We start from the raw sequence: 20,311 nt of genomic DNA, 5'->3' as shown, positions 1-20,311 counted from the left end.
TGTCCTTTTTTATTTTGTTTATGCTTACTAGTTCTTATCTAGACGTCTTATTCAATGTGCATCTTTGGAAATTACATGTTTCCAATCGTTTTTCTATTTGCATTCTTCTGTGACAGTTTTTAATTTTTGTCTCTGTTATGGTTTTCTTTTCCAATGGTAAAGGATTTTCATGAATAACTCCTGATTTTCTGTCCTTTTTTTTTTTCTTATGGTTTCTATTTGCAGGAAACAACTTTTGACTCAAGAAAATGTGCATCTTTAGAAATTATATGTTTCTAATGGTTTTTCTAATTGCATTCTTCTACAGTAGTTTTTTTTTTTTTTTTTTTTCCTCTATGTTTTTTCGATGTTTTTCATGCATAACTTCTATTTTTTTGCCTTTTTTTTTTCTTATGTTACTAGCAGGCAACATCTTTTGACTCATGAAAGCCCGACAGAATTTATAACTGATGAAGCTGCACGAGATACGGAGAGTATGCTACACGGAGTAAGTTACCACCATGGAAAAAATTATATTCTTGATTGATTTTGATATTTAGTTTGTATGTTAGATTTTGATAAGCTATTTATGGAATTGGTGAATTTTTAAGATAATTATCTGATTTTTTTATGGTAGTGTGTTCTTCCAGTTTTTGATGTGAGATTAGTTTGTCATACATTTAAGTTATTGTAGTTTTAGTCTTCATATTTGGTTGTTATTCTAAGCTATTAATTGCCATGTCAATGTCTCAATTTTTTTATGATCGTTAGATTATTGAAATGTAAAAATAGTTTTTATGGAATGTTTATAGGTTATTGAACAATAGCCGTTCACATCCAAACATTTAGTGTCTTAATGGTTTACATGATGAAATTGTTAAAGGTTTAAATCCTCAATCTATAGATTCAGTTAGTTTAGTTCGTACAACTCTTTACTAGTAAAAGCAAGATAGTTAGAGTTAGAGTTGACTTAATGTTAAGTTATATGCATAGAAAATTGTTTCTTATTGGAAGACCAAATTTCTTTATGTTTTGATCAATTCAAATGACTTAACATTTAATCATTTAAAAATATATATTATGTTAAAAAATAATTTTAGGGTTTAAAGGATACAACTTTATTTTGAGAATTCAAATGTTTGTTTTATAAATTTTTTTTAAGATATCAATTAATTTAGCCACATGTTGCTTGGTAGCCAGACCTCAATCCTTGGATGATCACATATCTTTATAGTTTTTTAATTAGTTCACTTTATCTATAGGTTAATTATAGTTTTTTCAAGATTTGGAGGATCCTACCTATTGGAAGATCAAATAACTCGATGTTTTGATCAATTTAAAAATATTATATATTAAATTTTATAAAAGAATATTATATTTAAGATTCAGAGGGTTGTATTATTTAATACTAAAAGATCAATTTTTTGTGATATTCAGGTTCTCATATAAAGTTTCTTAAAAGACATTAACTATCTTAGTTGGTAAATATCATTGGTGAGAGAAAGGACGAGACTAAATCACATATGCATCACTTTTCATTTATGTTATATTACATATATGTTAAAATTTATACCTAATATATAAGTAAAATTTATAATGTTAAGTTAGATTTTCATTATCCATGGTGGAAGTCGGATCCGACTGGTCTCCAATATTATCTCTTTGATGCAAAGTCATAAGCAAGTCGAACAATTCAGACAATTTCAAAAGTTGAGAACATTGTGTTTGGGACATACCTATCGAGTCATTTTTATAATGGTCTTTTGGGACTATTATTCTCATATTACACATCATTCATGATGAACATGATGCGTTGATCTCGGTTGTAATCATCATTGCTGTACGCACCAAATCTATGATGGTATAACATTCAAACATGTGATGTTGATCGGACAGTGAGGGATGATCGATCGATTGATTGGGGCATGTTGGCCACATGGCATCGAGGCGTCGACCACCTAGTGCCGAGGTACCAATCATATGGCATCATAACATCGATCACTTGGCATTGAGATGTCGGCCACTTGGTACCAGTCATATGGCATCATAACATCGCTCACCTGGCATTGAGATGTCAGCCACTTGACGCCAAGTTGTTTATCGCTTGGTGTCGAGGTGTTAGTTACCCCTGACATTGATTGGGGCATGTTGGCCACATGGCATCGAGGCGTCGACCACCTAGTGCCGAGGTACCAATCATATGGCATCATAACATCGATCACTTGGCATTGAGATGTCGGCCACTTGGTACCAGTCATATGGCATCATAACATCGCTCACCTGGCATTGAGATGTCAGCCACTTGACGCCAAGTTGTTTATCGCTTGGTGTCGAGGTGTTAGTTACCCCTGACATTGATTGGGGCATGTTGGCCACATGGCATCGAGGCGTCGACCACCTAGTGCCGAGGTACCAATCATATGGCATCATAACATCGATCACTTGGCATTGAGATGTCGGCCACTTGGTACCAGTCATATGGCATCATAACATCGCTCACCTGGCATTGAGATGTCAGCCATTTGACGCCAAGTTGTTTATCACTTGGTGTCGAGGTGTTAGTTACCCCTGACATTGAAGTATCAATCCCTTGGCATCGTGGTGTTAGTCATCTAGTGCAAAGGCATTTAAAAGCCACATGCCCCACTTGTTAAGCTATGAAGCACAACGAAATTTGGTTGGGAAGTGTTGCTTGGGTGGTTGGTGGTGCTGAGGTTAAAAGTGGCAACTTTGACTTCATTCATCATTGGTGCTCTATGGGCTGGCTTAGTCTGGTGTAATGACACTTGATGGATGGACATGACTTCACATGGTGGTGCTTGATAGGCCGATATGACGTCATATAGTCGTTATGGCCTCACACGATGTTGCTCAGTGGGCCGACACCACCTTGTGTGGTGGTGCTTGATAGGCCTACCTGACTTCGTGTGGTGCCTCTTGATGGGTGACACAACATCGTGCAATGGCACCCGATGGGCTAACATTATCTGACAAGGTGGCACATATCCTTGATCGGGTGTCCTAATTTGCAAGGATGAGCTATCCATCTTGGTTGTTGTGTGAGATCTGACAAGATCATATCCTTGATAGCGTGTAGTAATTGCATGCCATTGATCCAACATGGCGAGAGCTAGGGCCTCTATGTGTCATGGTGGATTCGGTAGGATCGTAATGTTTACCCAAATGACCATATGATTGCCCTGATCGTGCCACGTGACCCCTCGTAGCCAAGATTGTGCCATGTTAGCCCCTCTCTCAAAGCGCCCAAGAGTTGAATAGACTCTCAAGATAGCGAAAATGTCACCTTTGGCCCCTACAAATATTGGGATAGGCACTTCTCATTCTTCACCTCTGTCCACAACTCGAATCATTTTACTTTCAACATTCGACTTCCTCAGCAATTCCTTTGAAGTTCAAAAAAATCATCCTCTACATTCTCCAATGATTCATAGGACTCGAATAGGTCCTTGATTATGTGATCATCTTTGGTGTAAACAACAAAAAATTCTTACTTGGGGGTATTCAAATCGATCACTCCAATATAGGCTACCCCTATAGGGGTGAATCTCTCAAGCAGTAGGGCATCGCAGTGAAGTCCTTCAACTTGGACTCAGTAATGTCGGCCTCTGACATGGACACTATCCGAGAGGTCTATCACATATCAGCCAAGTTCGAGCTAATAGTTGCTCAACAAGGTGACGAACCCTATGAGTCATATCACCACTCATAGATGCACTTCGGTCAGGACTTATCTTTCTCTTTCACCCTTTCTTTGTTGAGACTTCTCATTTTTTGAATTCTTATTCGCCCAAATAGCGTTGAACTCCTAGCGCTTTTTTGTGATGTTTGTCGGAGAGTGTAAAAGGCTTTACGTTACCCTAATGCTAACCCTGTATTCATGTTATAGCATATGCTTTAGGGGTTTGACTTATTTGCTCCCCACTAGCCTTGGTTGTAGAACTAAGAGAGCTCCAACCTCCAACAAAGGTTGGAAAAGGAGATATTTTTATGCTTCTTCGAAGAATGAGTGGTTGATTGACTCGAATCAGTCCACCTAGAAAATTTCCATTAAATACCCTCGAAAAATGAGCTTAAATACATTTGTTCATAGAACCTTTCCTAAATATTTCATAAATATGTTCTAAAATCCTCTAAAAATGGAATAAAAATGGTAGTGATGCTGCTAGATTGATGCCCTAATGAATTGGTAAAATTTTGAGTTACATTCCCAAATGAACTAAAATATATTAGTTGAGAGGTCATATTTGAAATTTTTTTAAATTTTGATAATTAGTTATTCTAAAATACTCGAAAAAGGAAACAGTTAATAATTATGATAGTAGAATAATGCCGTAGTGGATTTATGAAAGGTTTAGTTAGTGTGGTGGAAGTTGATCTGGTTATAAAAAGCACTCATTTGGAGAATCTCTCCTAAAAAATTCATAAATCGATAATTAATTATTCTAAAATCTTATAAAAATAAAAAATGATAATGATGATATTAGATTATTGTCCTAGCAATCTCAAAAATGAATTATAATACACTCGTTGATAGCACTTATTTTACAAATTTTATAAATTGGTCATTAATTATTTTAAAGTCATCCGAAAATAGAAAAAATGGTATGATCATGTTAGATTAATGTCATAGTAGATTAGTAAATGTTTGAGATAGTTTAGCAGAAGTTGACTGTTAAATAAAAAAAATTCATTTATGAAACCTAGCCTAAAAATTTCAAAAATCAATAATCAATTATCCTAAAATAATTAAAAAATTAAGAAGTGTTAACAATGATGGTAAATTAATGTCCTAGTTGATTTGTGAAAGGTTGAGTTGGTTTGGTGGAAGGTGTCCCACTCGTTAATAGCACTTATTTTAAAAATTTTATAAATTGGTATTAATTATTTTAAAATCATCCAAAAATAGAAAAATTGGTATGATCATGTTAGATTAATGCCATAGTAGATTAGTATATGTTCGAGATAGTTTAGTAGAAGTTGAATGTTACACTAAAAAAATCTAAAATATACTCATTTATGAAACTTAGCCTAAAAATTTCAAAAATCAATAATCAATTATCCTAAAATAACTAAAAAAATTAAGAAGTGGTAACAATGATGGTAAAATATACTTGTCCGTCAAACTTATTTTAGAAATTTTATAAATCAATCATTAATTATTCTAAAATCCTCAAAAATACAAAAATGGTACTGATGATGTTAGATTAATGTCCTAGTAGATTGCTTAAAATTTGAGATATTTTAGTAAAAGTTAATCTTGTTATACTCGAAAATAAACTAAAATACACTTAGTTCAGAGAACATATCCTAAAACTTTTAAAATAAATTATTTTAAAATAATCAAAAAATTCAAAATGTGGTATTGATGATGGTAAATGATGTCATAGTAGATCTGTGAAAGGTTGAGTTAGCTTAAATACTATTAGTATAAATATGTAGTTCTAATTAATTAATTATAAAATGCTAAAGTATAAATATGTAGTGATAATTAATAATTAATTATAAAATGCTATAAATATAATATGTAGGGCTAATGATGTTAGAGGATTTAAATGCTCATCCTAAAATTTAGTTTGGACTTACAAACTACTTCAGCTAGTAAAGACGCTGATTGTTTATAGCAAGATCCTCATATTAAATCTCAATTTTACCTTTTATAAATCAAATTATGGTTATATGTTCAATTATATATATTTTAAAATTAAAATAGTTTGTTGTCTACTATTGGAAAATTGAATTGCTTCATGTTTTGATCAGTTTGAATGATTTAACTTTTGATCGTTTAAAAATAATATATGTTAAATTTTATATAGAAACTAATATTTATTGGTTAAGCAACAACAACATTACTTGCATGTATAGGTTTAAGGTGGTTCAGGGCTAGAAAAAATTAAAGTTTGCAATTTAGTCCTTCATGAATTCATATTATGCTTCGTTCCCTGAACATGATAAGATAGGGACAGATGTCAGTCAGGTGTATGATGTTAAATTATATTTGATCTTTTCAATGTATGAAAGTACTATTATTTCGTTAGAGGATTAAGTTACTGGGTGGTTTCAAGTGATCAATTTTATATCAAAAAATATTTTTATTATTTGATCAAATTTCTCTATGATTTGATTGATTAAAATAATCTAACATTTAACCATTTAAAAAATATAAAACATAAAATAGTATAAAATTTCCAAAGATATCAATTTAGATGATAAAAATCTTGATAGTTGATAGCTGATAGCATAATTTTGGAATCAATTATTGGGACAAAGAAAATGTCCAAATAATAAAAAACCCTGAGAACAATTCCTTTGTAGTACATTGTTAAAATAATAAAATATCCAACCAAAAGATAATGGGGCTTAAAAACATCAAAGTATTTGCCTTATGTAGTATCGACCTATAATACTAACTGATTTATGATGAAAACTTATTTAAAAAATATTATTATTTTTTTAAAGTGAAATATTTTTTTATTATATCATTTACTTAAAAGTTTACTATGTCAACTAATGCACATAATTTTTTTTACAGGAAATTGAGGAAAGAACAATGATATCAGTCGGTGATGATGATGAGCACAGTGATAAACGTTCCATATCAGAAATATCAGATTTCAGGTAAAATATTATAAAATATGAAATCTATATTGACACTTTTTTCAACATCTCTTATCTTATTTGAGAAGTACAATAATAACAAAGCCAAGTCGTAAAGTTCCGATCATAGATCTTTTGCTATCTTTATGATCTATAGAAAATCATTTCTTTAGTTAAGAACATTTGTTTCTTCATCTTATTTGAGAACTAAAAGATAAAAATAATGTTTCATATATTTCTTAGTACATCAGTAAATGGTAAATGTATAATAGAATTTGTATAGCATAGCATGTTAATTGATGATATACTCACGTCACCATTATGATGAGATTTGATTAATTTAAAATAATTTTAATGCATTGTAATATTTAAGAACCTAATCCACTTGAAAAATTTATCAAACATGCTTTACTTGGAAATATAAAAATTGGATAAAAACCTAACGTGAAGTAAAATGGATGATATTGGCTCAGTTGTTCGGGTTACTAGAGTAATCCAAACATAGTATTCTTGACTATCTTTAGATTGATTAATCTGCATTCTTGTAATTCTTAATGTATATGTAATAATTGTGAATATTAATGTTAGTCAAAGTTTGATGTTTTATAAGGCATTAAGAATTACTAAAAAATGTACGATTAATTTTTGTGATAACTTTATGTTTAAACAAAATCAATATGCCTATTGTACAACCCGATCTATGGTTCCCAATATCTTTTCATAATTTTTAAGGTGTTACCACTTTGGTTTAATTATATTTTTTTGATGTTACTTTTTGAATAATTTAATTTTGTTATTTAGTTTTATTATGATACTTACTATAATGTTTAAACTTTTAATGCTTAATCATATTCACCATGTGATATCCATAATGTTAAAAAAATAATAATTATTGTGTAAACATTGCTATGGATTTTAAAATCTATTATTTCTAATGATTGTATTTTTTTTATGCAGTACCCTTGAAATTCCTAAAATGAATATTATTGAGAATGAAATGATCATCCCATGGTATAAGGTTATTGATAGTATCTTACTTATTAAAAGTTTTTTAATAAGTATTATACTATCATTTATATTAGTAGATTTATTCATGACTACGGGTATGTCAATACCAGTAGATTTTCCAATAAGCTTGGGAGGTCATATTTTACATTTTCTTGGAAGAATATTACGTGTAGCATCCAATGACCTCTATTTGCAAAAGATAAATCTCCTTCGCACTACTGTTATGACAGCTTCATCGATCATATTTGGAGGTATATACAATTTGTATGGTTTTTATTTTAATATTTATATTTTATTTATTTATTTTATACTAATATTTCTTTGTTAGGTGTATACGAGATATACTTGGTTGGAGCTCAAAAAGAACATATGTCAATCAGTTTATGGAAGATGATTCTTTTCGTCATAGTGATTTCATTAGGTAGGCAATTTTGGATTATGTATGTGAAGAAAGTAAGTATTTTTTTTAATTATAACTATGATAATTATATGATAATTTTTAACTTGAAATTGTATTATACTAAAAATTATGCATATCTTAACAATTATTCTTTCTTTTTCAGATTATGATTGTGAAACTTAATCTTCAATACTCAAATGCGGCCACCACTTATGCCTTATTAGACACATTTTATCAAGATCACGTGAAGAATATAAGGTAATTTATTATTTAAAATATTAAATTATTTTGTAAGAATTTGAATATAATATAACTCATTGTTATATAAATGTTATAGGAAACAAAGCATATATTATGGACTTACATTTCTAATAAGCTTCATTTGGGGATTTATTCGGTGGATTTTTGCAAGAGAAGCAGGGTGTGGTCTCCATACCTTGCCTATATTTGGCAGATTAGCATTTCAGAAAAAGTAAGTTTGTATTTACGTCAACTTCTTTATAATTAAAAGTTATATTATAGTTGATATCATTTTTGTTACATTAGATGTGATGAACTTAAATGTATTTTGAAATAAGTAAATTATCTTATCTTATGTACAATTTCTATCTTTGAACTCAATTTTTAAAATCTCATATTAGAGTTTCTTATAATGAGCTTAATAATGATAATTTAATATTATTAATATAATGATTAGATTTTATAGTTTGTACATCCATGTAATATTAAAAAATAATTTAAGCTTACAACAATTTACTTTGTATTATTCTCGTTATTGATTTTTAACTTTAGATAAAAAAAGTTATGATGACAAATTTACTGATCTTGTTGTTATCTTCTATTTACAGATCTATTTTGACTTCTCCATGACCTATATTGGTCTAGGCATGGTAATTCCCAAGAGACATACATTTTCCATGCTTCTTGGAGCAGTGATCTCATGGGGAATCTTGTGGCCATATTTGGAAACCAAAAGAGGCCTGAAAACATCAGTTTTTCTAATATAAGAAGCCTCGAAGGATACAAAGTAATTTCATATCTTTTACCTTCTCTTAATTTAGATATTCAATTATCCAAAATTTATTATCTCTTTTAATGTTTATGCAGTAGACTTGCATGAAGTCTTCAACACTAGCCTTTAGATACATTTTTAATCTAAAGTATATAATTATATACCCATATAAAGAATCAAATATGATATATAATCATAGACTTAATTAGTTTTGTCTATTATTTGCTTGTACACAAAGTTAGTCTTCTCATAATCTCATAAAGTCACCTAAGGACAAGCACTCATATGACACTATTCTAGAAATTATCATGTGTGACCAGGGAGTTCCAAGGGTCTAAGATGAATGAAGTTTTGAGGGGCCACTCCGAGGACCCAACTATAATGTACCTCCTAGCTTCTAGTTAGTCATTTGTTATTATTATTGAGTAATCGAACTTTGATCGCTAGTGTTACTTCAACTCACTAGTCATTTTGACTCTATTAGTGGATCGAATTATGCTGATCTTCACTAGTTCCAGTAGATCCTTCAAATGAGGAAAATACCTTCATTTATAATATATTGTATTTTTTGGACTAGATGGAAGTTTATTGGAGCTTTAACAGTATCATCTTATAAAAGTCAAAGTTTTGAGACTTTGCCCTTCACAATATTTGCATATCAATTCTTCTTCTGCATAGTTGTCATCTCTAAGTAGGTTCTGATTGTCATTTTATTGGGAATAAAGTAAATAAACGATCTTTAGTAAAATCGATCACCATTAGTGAGGATTCGATAACTATTATATATTATTAAGCACTTCAAATGACCTTCAAAAATATACAGAACTATTACTAGATAACTAAGAGAACTTGGATACTTAGATTTACCCATGCTTTCAAAAGTTGAGAATGCCAAAGTTACTTCACTTTATCTACCTCCTTGAGAGTTATACTTCATACATCAACTTAGCTAGTTATCATTTAATGTTGCAATATTTGCTTTCACTTTTAAAGTGCTTAAAGTATTATACTCGCACTGAGTTAGCTATTAAGATTGGTCTTCTCGTTGTCATTGAACTTTCAAAATGTAGGAAGTATTGCTCGAAAGAGTAATATTTCACCTCGATTTGAGCAACTTTATATTTGTATTGATTATCCTTGGGATTGTACCACCTTGTCTATTGTTTTCACTATCAAATCCTTTAAGCAAAAAAGAGTACAACACAGCATACTGCCCACCATATTCCTAGTCAAGCATCACTAGGTGGACTTGAACCCTCTACTTATGACTATCATGTTGAGAAGCCCTTTAAAATAGGTCTTATAAAGTCCCCCTTTCGCCTTGCCTTGGTACTTGGAGTTTGGCACTATATTTTTTACCTCCTTTATCCCCTTATATGATTATGCATTCTCCTCAATAAGAGCAAGGGATCGGTGTCTCCACGAAAGTTCAACCTCTATAAAATTATGGCTCTCTTGCGAACCCATGTCCCTACTATTCATCGGTTCACATCTGCATCCTTTTTTCTTCGTAATTGGAAAATCCACCACTATTACCTTGTGGCCCTTTGGACTCATCATATCTTCCTCGACCTTTTTAACCCATTGCCTCAACACCTTTGTATTTCTCAAGTAGTTTTCCTTTGGTCGATGAAAAGGAAAATTTCAACTTTTACGCATGGCCTCCACCATCATGTTGCGGGGCTTTATTGATTTTTCTCCTTTGCATCATTGGTAGAAATATTTGCTCACTTGGACTTGTCAATTGACTTGTCGAACTCCCTTGTGCTAATATGAGTTCTAGAATGGTCTATCCTCTAGCTTTTCTAACCATACCTGCATTTAGTCCCTCATTAGACTCATTGGTACTTGCATTCAGAACATCCACTTCCGTGGTATGACCTTCATCTACTATTGTCCAAGGCTTTTATTCAATGAAATTTGTTACACACAAGGAAGATCCTCTTTTGTAGTACTATGATATTCACTCTTCGAATCTATGGTGCTTCTTGCTATCATGTTGTTCCTCGAAGCTAAACCTAAACATCTCCAACCATCCTTGAGGATGATTAAGTTCCTCATAGGACTTCTCAATATCTCATATTTCCTTGAATTGTTCCACAATAATCAATTGCATCACGTCACATTCTAGTGATGTCTTTATTTTTCATTGAACTTGGTTTGGTGAACTTAGCCTATAATCTTTGCCACTACGGCCTCCACCAAAACATCGTAGGGCCTATGCTATTTCTAATTATGTTTGCTTGTTCGACTATCGACCTTTGTCCACTTGTACATGGGTCACTCATGGATGAAGCTTTGCTTTGGCTCGGTTCGTTGTCTAGTAGCTCTAGAAGTCCTCTGACTTTGCTAGAGATTGGTATGCCATTGTTTGGATTTGTTGGGCTTTGCTCCCAACACAATCTCCATTGTACACATCTTCTTTTGTAGCAACTGAAATGGAAGCACTTTGGTATATTCTTCGAAAGAACTTGCCTCTATGCCCTCTTACCCCATGCCAAGACCTTCTAACTCTAACTTTATACTATAAGTTGAGTCGGTCTCCCACCTTAGCCTTCTATCAATCACCTCCTTTACTATAGTTCATTTTCTTAACGTTTTTCCAAGGAAAGAGCTCTATGACATTGGTACTTTAGCCCCACGTTCTGCCTTTTAAGTCATACACAAGTTGCTCTACTCCACAATTTATAATGAGATGATGGTAGTCCTCGTGTCCACCATTCACCGTCAATCCTCTATTAAGCTTAATGTTCTTCTTATCAGCTCTAAGTGTGCTTTCATTTAGTGTTGTCTTCACATGTTCCTTTGGAAAATTCAGAGATTACTAGCTCCTAAGAATGCATTGTCTTGCCAAGACCCAACAATGCCTGACCACTATGATTGCACTCACTAGATGACTCTTTATTAGCCCTCTATTGCACCCTACAAGACTTAGTAATGTGTTGAACCCACAACACAGATTAAAGTCTTATGAATATATCCTTTTCTTTATGCCAAAGAGAAAGTTTCTATTCTCCATAGTGTCGAACTTTGATTATCTTGGGATAGCCATAGACAATTAGTCGTCCGTATATAAGCCATTGCATGATTATCAAATTGTTTGAGTTGACAATTCCCCTTTTCTCTGTAAAGCTTTATATAAACCCTTTTGATCATCGAGCAACTCATTCCTACTTGTATGGACTCATCCTCTGCCAAACTTCCTCCCTTACATTGAGCATCATCAAGTTAGGTTGATGATATTAAGTCGTTGCTTGAACTCGACCATCTCAACTTTTGTACTTTACGCGTTCTTCTGAGCTTGCTTTTCCTCATGGTCCCTCTCGTGAAGAGCTGACTATTCCTCTAAATATCAATCCCAAATATTCACTCTCCTGAGCGACTTCATTTTGTACGTCGCTATGCTTATTTAGCTAAAATAATCATGCATGCTAGGTGCTCTCCATGTTGCCCTGCTAGGTCCCCACATTGCACGATAGATGTTTCTTAGTATGCTTGTCCGACTTTGATACTATATATCATAGATTTAGTTAGTTTTTCATAATCGACACCCTTGCATATCCATCCGTAAAGGGTTAGCCTTCTCGTTACCTAATAAGATCCCTTAAGGATTTACAAAAGAGAAAATAAATTAGTAGAAGTGAAATTTCAAAATCCCATAAGCAGACATTTCATTAAATAATTATAGGTCATATAAAGATGGACTTTGTAAGCTGCATATGACAAAAGGTTTAAGGTAGTCTATTAGACAAAAGTCCCAACGAACAAGTACTCATATGATATCATCGTAGAACCATGTGATGGACCAACCCAAAGCACTATCCTAAAAGCCCATCCAACCATATGCCACCTAAGGTTCCAATGGTCTAATGAAAATCCTTCAAAATGTAGGCCACTTGCTTCCACGTGACACTAGCACACAAGCTATGATTACAAGTCAAGAAGCATCACAAAATCCAACAAAATGAGGTTGTCAAACTTATTGCAATTCTCTTGCATGTTGCTTAATGTATAAACAATCGAAGGGCATAAACTTATGTAAATCAACATAATTGTTATGTAGTTGTATTTTTTATATTTTATTTATTTGTTTATTTGTTACTTTATTATGTCTTATGTATATTAAAATCATGGAATATATTCTTCTTTTTTTTGCAATTTATGATTATGACATTAGAACATTAAATATTAATATAATTTATTTCTAATGTTTAAATGTGTTTTGCAGGCTTATACTTATATTGGAATTAGTGTTGGGGATGCTGTTTTTCAGTTATTTAAAATGATTGTGAGATGTGTTAAAGTCATATTACAGAGGGAGGGGGTAAAAGATGTTGATCCCGAAGAAGAGGGGCAAAGGCAGTATTTTATTCAGGAGTTAATTCCTATAAAGTTTATCAGTCCTTTGCATATATGCATTATAGTCCTTCATTTTGTATTCATCCCCCTTATTCTTCCATTAAGATGGTACCATATTGTTTATCTTATAATCCTTTCCCCAGTTATATCATTTTTTACATCATTCTCCTATAGTGCAGCAGATTGGTCCATTGTATCCACTAGTGGTCCTATCATTGTATTCCTGATAGCTGCGTGGTCTAGTTCTTTCTGGGGAGGGTCGCTAGTAGGGTTGACATCTTGTGTTGTTTTACTTTGTGTGGGAATGAGATCATCCACCATAATTGAAGATTTCAAGATAGGATATCTTTCTAGGACATCCCCTCGATTGATTTTCATTGGACACACTTTTGGCATTCTCTTAGGTAGTGTGGTTGGTGTATCAGTCTACTTCCTTAAAGTTAAATCTTTTCCGATTGGTACATCACTTGGGAGATATAATGTGCCATATGGAACTGTTTATAGGGGAATGGATTTCATAGCAAACAATGATTGGAAGCATTTACCACAAAATTGTTTTCCCCTATCCATTATATTCTTTTTCATTTCAATATTCCTCAATATTCTCCACGAATGGTTAGAGAAAAAGAAATTTTCATTGTCTCAGTATGTGCCCGATCCAGTTGCACTTGCAACTTCATTTCTTGGTGGGCCTTACTTTGTCGTTAGCATGCTCATAGGATTTGTTATAGATTTTATTTGGAGAAAGTATCAGATAGTCCATGCGGAAATTCTAGGACCTGCACTTGCTTGGGGTATTATATGTGGAGAGAGACTTTGGGACCTGCCTGCTGCACTATTAGAACTGAAAGGTCTAAAGCCACCTATATGCCTACATGGCTAAGGTATATTAAATATTTTATTATTCAATTTCAGTTCATGTGTATTATTCGCTTTCTTAATTTATACATATGCTCTTTTTTCAGTCTTAAAAATTATTAACTTATAATTTCTTATCACTCACAGTGGTGCAATATGCACAGGGAGCAATGATGTCATATTTTTTTGTCAGCTGTGTTGGTGCGCTTGAATCTCTGAGAAGTATGTTATCTTTTCTAATATTTTCCCTTTGAATTAGAAATTTTTGTATTAGAACATCATGTTCTTACCTATTAATGCTAGTTGCAAAGAAATTATATGATTTTCTAAAATGCATAAGCCAGAAAGGTCATTTAATTGATGACTAAAAATATTGTTGTTCGTTTGAAAAGATAACATCGTATGATAGAATTAGTGGCATAGGCTGTGGTATTGTGGTTTATCTATTTGGCAACCAATAGTGAAAAATTAAATATCCTACACTTGCAAATGATGAGTAAGTGTATGTGGAAGATTCATATGGAGTTCCACATATGTCAACACAAACTTATACAAGTACACCTACTCATCTTTGTTCCAGTAGTACTCCAAATGACTTGTGCTAACAACTATGATTGGTAAATTGACTAACGAGGCATATGGGGTGTTGAATCTCGTATTTTGATGATGAAACTAATTGATAATTGTGTTTATGTTTTAACTGTATTTTGAGTGATGCAGGTCTACTCGATCAGGATTAGAGAGTTAACGCTGGAGGAATTGACGTTGCGCCGGAGGAGATCACGTTAGGATATCGGATGGCAGAAGGCTTCAAACGTCGGGCATCGGGCCAAGAGCGGAATTGTGCCAAGGATATCGGGGTTGCGGAGGTCAACCGCCGATTGGGCAACAAGCCGCAAGAGAGGACGATGCGCTGAAGAATCGGACGAAGCGCCAACCAATGACGTACCGAACGGAACGTCAATTCGCGTTGTAATAATTGTCTAGATCAGAGTAGAGTTTTGGCTTGTGTGTGCAGGATTAACTACGATAACGATGAAGACATAAAGCGAAACAAAGTGTCAAAGTCAAGCGCGAAGGATTTGTTGCGAGTTCGAGAGTTCAACGGAAGTCCGAAAGTTCGTCAGGAATGCTGCCGGAACTAGCCGAGAATGAGTAGGGAGCTTGCCGAAGGGTTTTTCGGAAGCTCGCCGGAAGATTCGTTGGAAGTTCGCGGAGCTCGCCAAGAAAGATCGGAGCTTGCCGAAGAAGCTCGTTGGAACTCGCCAAGATCAAATCGTGATGTCTAGGAGCTTGTCGGGAGTCCGCAGAATGGTTTCCGAGAGTTCGTCGGAAGTTCGCCGGAAGCTCGCCGGAAAAAGTCTTGACTTACGGACTTTGTAATAGCTTAGGAAATGTCTTTAAATTTGTAGTTAGTACATTAATTAGGGTTAGGATTAGGTGTTAATTCTATAACCCAGTTAGGGGCCAACTGGGCCCAAAATTAGACTTGGGTTGGGCTGGACTTAAAGCCCAACCAGTGAACCGAAGTGTCGGCGGTGGCACCGCTTGGCTGGGCGGTGGCACCGCTAGTCCACTGTTAGTATTAGACACTAACAGGCGGTGGCACCGCCAGCATCGGGAACCAAAGAGAATTCAAATTTTGGAGCCCAAATTTGAATCCTCTTGAAGCCTATAAATACCCCTCAATTCTCAGCTGAGAGAACAACTTTTTGAGAAGCAATTGATTGAGAGAAATGTCTTAGAAAAGTCTTAGAAAGTCTTATTTTCAATTTGCTAGAGTGTTCACCTCCTTCTTTCTTGTTGAAAATTTGTAAGAGTGTGAACCGCTTGTAAAAAAGTTGTAAGAGGGGTATTTGCCCTTCCCCTTCAAGAGATTTGCTAGTGGAAGGTGGGAGCCTCATCGAAGAGGGCCTCGCAAGTGGATGTAGGTCTCTTGACCGAACCACTTTAAAATCGGTGTGATCTCTGGTTTGCATTCTCTTATTGTTATTTACATTACTGCAGACCTTCTTACGTGCTTTATTTCCTCATTACCTTTGCTGCATATCTTTACAAACACGCGTTCAAGTTAAGCTTTTCAAGTTCGGTTATTATCGTATCAAAAGATTTGTCGAAACGAAAGTTTTAATCCACTGCACTAATTCACCCCCCCCCCCCCTCTTAGTGCCGCTCCGATCCTAACAATTGGTATCAGAGCCCGGTATTTCTCATTTCGGATTTACACCCGAGAGAAATGGCTCTTCATGGCTTTCAAGAGGGCTTATCGGTTGTTCGTCCACCGTTGTTTAACAGATTGGACTACACTTATTGGAAAACTCGAATGAGAGTTTTCTTGATTTTTATGAATTTGGATTTATGGAATATCGTTGAAAATGGTTTTCAACTTCCCTCTAAACCGATGAACGAATGGTCAGATTTGGAGAAGAAATATTTTTCTTTAAACGCAAAGGCTATGAATGTCTTATTTTGCGTTGGACAAAAATGAGTTCAATCGGATTTCTACCTGCGAAACGGCTTTTGATATTTGACGAACACTTGAAATCACGCACAAGGGAACTAGTAGAGTCAAAGACTCGAAAGTTAACATTTTATTGCATGATTTTGAGCTTTTTCAAATGCAATCAAGTGAGAGTATAGGCGACATGTACACCCGTTTCATGGATGTCGTCAATAATCTAAGAGTTCTTGGTAAATCTTTTTCGAAGTTTGATCTCGTAAGCAAGATCTTAAGATCCCTTCCAAAAAGGTGGGATCCTAAAATAACCGCAATACAAGAAACAAAAGATTTAAATATTTTTCCACTTGAAGAACTAATTGGTTCGTTGATGATATATGAAATGGTACATAATGCACATGATGAACATGATGAACAAAATCACCTTCCAAAGAACAGGAAGGATTTGGAACTCCGGACAAATGAATACCACTTGAGCAATGACTCAAGTGATGAGGACAATGATGAACTTGAACTTCGAACACTAAATCTTAATAAGTTCATTAAATAAAAATCTAAAATAAACATTGAACTTGAATGGAGGAAGAGACCAAAGAAGAGGAAGGCAACCAAGGATGAATCAAGAACTTCCAAAGGTGAAACGGCGAATTGGGCTTTGACGGACTTCGACTACAAGGTAATTAACTCAACTCTCTTGAATTATTTTGAAATTATTTGAAGTCTTTCATGAGTGCTTAATTTAGAATAGGAAATAAAAAAATTATTTTTCAAAAATTATATCATGTTTTTCTTTTTAGCATCTTTGAAAAATTAAAAATTTGATCATGAAAAGTATATTGCTAAGGTTTCATGCATGTTATGTTTTGAAATGTTGAATGATGTATGCAACATTAGGGATGATAATTATATGATATGTGATAGTGCTTAGGATTAATCCATGCGTGTGTATCTTGATGATTTTACACTATTACATGCCTTAATAACATGTTAGAAATTATGTGTTTTGGATACAAAAATTTTCATGATCATGAGCATTTTTAACTTTATGATTGAATTTAAAAATCTATAGCAAAACCATGTCCGAATGCATGAAAGTGTTAAATTTTATTTTCGGATTTTCTTGACCATAACAATTTATTTTTGAGAATCTATTGATCTTGATGGTTTTATGACGAAATTCATTTTTCGATCCTAAATGTTGATGCATATTTTTATTTAACATAAATGAAAAAGCATGCTAACATGAAATCAAATACTTAAAAAAAAAGAGGGAAAATATATTATCAATGAAATCATGAATCTACCTATGTTATGAATTTTGTGAACCATAAAAGTGATTTTGATGATTTAAATTTGAAATGAGTTTTATCAAAATCATGATATTGATTTCTTGGAATAACATGAGATTACCTTTGATGATCATTTTGACTCATGGAATCTTGGATTCATGACTTGGTCTTACATTTGTTTATGAGATGGTTGAAATCTTTGTACGTTTGAATTCTTTCCTTCTCCTTTCAATTTATGCATGTTATATGTTAAAGATTTAAAACCATGTTTTGGTATCATCCATATCTAAGAAATATTGATGTGACAAATTGAATGAGTTGAAAATGAATGATGATTTTTCTCTTGAATATAACTTGTGATATTTTTTTATAAATCATCATTTTGATTTCTCGACATTCGATACATGAGATTTTATTATAAATCAAAATTTCTCATTAATCGATCTTCTACGACTTTACTTGATATTCTCTTGAGAGGAGATTTTCTAAATGAATCATGATTTTTCCTTGTGAGTTCTTGGAGTTATTACTTGATTTTCTTTTAAAATAAGATCTCTTCTTTGTACTCCTATGATTTTTCTTGATATTTTATTTAAAGAAGATATTTACTATATGAATCATGTCTTTTGGTATTCAAATGATTTTATCCTTCATGACATGATTTCTTTGTATTTATGACTTGCATGGCTTGAAATGTTTTGGTATGATGCATGCAATGATGAAATATTCATAAAGTTAAAATGATGTATGCAATACTTATGATAATGATGTACATGATGTATTTATTGCATATGATGTGTATCATGAATGCTTTAAATGATGAATGTTTGGTATCATGATCAACATGTTGATAAATGCTTAAAAATTTTAATGTTTGAGTATCATGTATAATATGCCTATTAATGATGATTGATTTATTTTTCAGTATCGTGCATGAAAAATAAGGTTTTTGAAATTGTGTATGTTTTAATTTGAATATATAATGATGCACAAATAAGAATGATACTTACCTTTGTCATGAAAATTGATATAAGGGTCTTCCCTTATTTTTGACAATGACAAAGGGGGAGCAAGAATTTCTAGCATGGACATCATGAAAAGAGGCAAACTAACTAGCTTGCACAATTCAAGATGAAAGCAAAAATTGCACTTCTCAAAAGAGAAGATGCAAATGTAACATTTGCCAAATTGTTTGCTTGCCTCATGTAAAACATTATCTCTTGCTAGTTTGGCATTTTTGCTAGCTTGTATGTTGCAAAACTTGATCACTTTTTCAAACATTTTGCTAGCTTGCACTTTGCAAAGAAAGCAAAAATGACACTTCTAGAAGAAAGAGCTTATTATTTTGAACATCACAAGCTTACCTATCTTAAGAAACAAAAATTACAAAAGTGCTATCTTGCGTATCTCAAGAAGCAAAACTTGCAACTTGTACATTGCAATAGGAAGCAAGAGTCATGAGCTTACACAAGAAAGCTATCTTGCATTTGCTTTCGAAATTTTTGCTAGCTTGTATATTGTGAAACTTACATATCGCTAGCTTGTAGTCTAAAGAGAAACAAAAAGTTGCTATCTCAAAAGAAGCAAAAGTGCTATCTTGCCTATCTTAAGAGGCAAAAATGCTAACTTGCACATCTAGCAAAACTTGACAAATTTGTATATTTCAAGAAGCAAGAGTTGCTTTCTTGAACATCTCAAAACTACTAGCTTGCATGTTCTAAAATGTTATAATATTGCTAGCTTACATGATGTAGAACTTGTTATCTTGAACATTACCAAAAGTGCTATCTTTCTTGAGCTGACTGGCCGCTGAACTAGTTTTGGAGCTTCTTACTAACATGACACTGATATCAAGCAGGTCTAGGAGTGGGGAAACATGCTGCAAATAAAGTTGCAATAAACCAGTCAGAAAACAGAAGCACCCTAAAGGCACGCTTAAATCTGAAGCAAAACACCATGAAATCCTAGGATCAAAGCATCAAAGGAGCTGAATTGCAGATACAAGAATCCAATTTGAGTTTTTGATTCATCATCCAGTAGCTAATCATAAGCTTTCCTCTACTGGACTGAACTTTTCATCGATACATATTTGCATGATCTGGTTTAGGTAAATTATGATGGCACGATTCTCTACACCACTACTTTTTCGATGCTGAATGTCCGATAGTGCTTAACCTCAATATTGTGATCAGCTTATTCTGTTGTATTATTGCTTGGTCTCTGTGTATTGTCGTTTTATTTCAAACTATGTAATTGCCAATTTTTGTTTACTGTTGAGGCTATTAATGCTTCTATATCATTTACATTGTGCAGAAGAATATGATGGTTGTGTT

General features: G+C 33.3%; 1 protein-coding gene across 1 annotated transcript in view; it reads left to right on the top strand.

The window, feature by feature from the left end:
- LOC135636449 (valine--tRNA ligase, mitochondrial 1-like) overlaps nt 1-9,419 on the top strand; it is a 28,952-nt gene extending 19,533 nt beyond the window's left edge. The window contains exons 19-23 of the mRNA XM_065148139.1: nt 406-487; nt 6,530-6,615; nt 7,552-7,612; nt 8,166-8,260; nt 9,335-9,419. Of these exons, the coding sequence (XP_065004211.1) occupies nt 406-487; nt 6,530-6,615; nt 7,552-7,612; nt 8,166-8,260; nt 9,335-9,419 (409 nt within the window). The remainder of the gene's footprint in view (nt 1-405; nt 488-6,529; nt 6,616-7,551; nt 7,613-8,165; nt 8,261-9,334) is intronic.
- The last annotated feature ends 10,892 nt before the right edge of the window (nt 9,420-20,311 follow it).

The sequence above is a fragment of the Musa acuminata genome, chromosome BXJ3-4 (genome assembly GCF_036884655.1).
Source record: "Musa acuminata AAA Group cultivar baxijiao chromosome BXJ3-4, Cavendish_Baxijiao_AAA, whole genome shotgun sequence".
Classification (NCBI taxonomy): Eukaryota; Viridiplantae; Streptophyta; class Magnoliopsida; order Zingiberales; family Musaceae; genus Musa; species Musa acuminata.
This window is presented reverse-complemented; position numbering and strand designations above follow the sequence as displayed.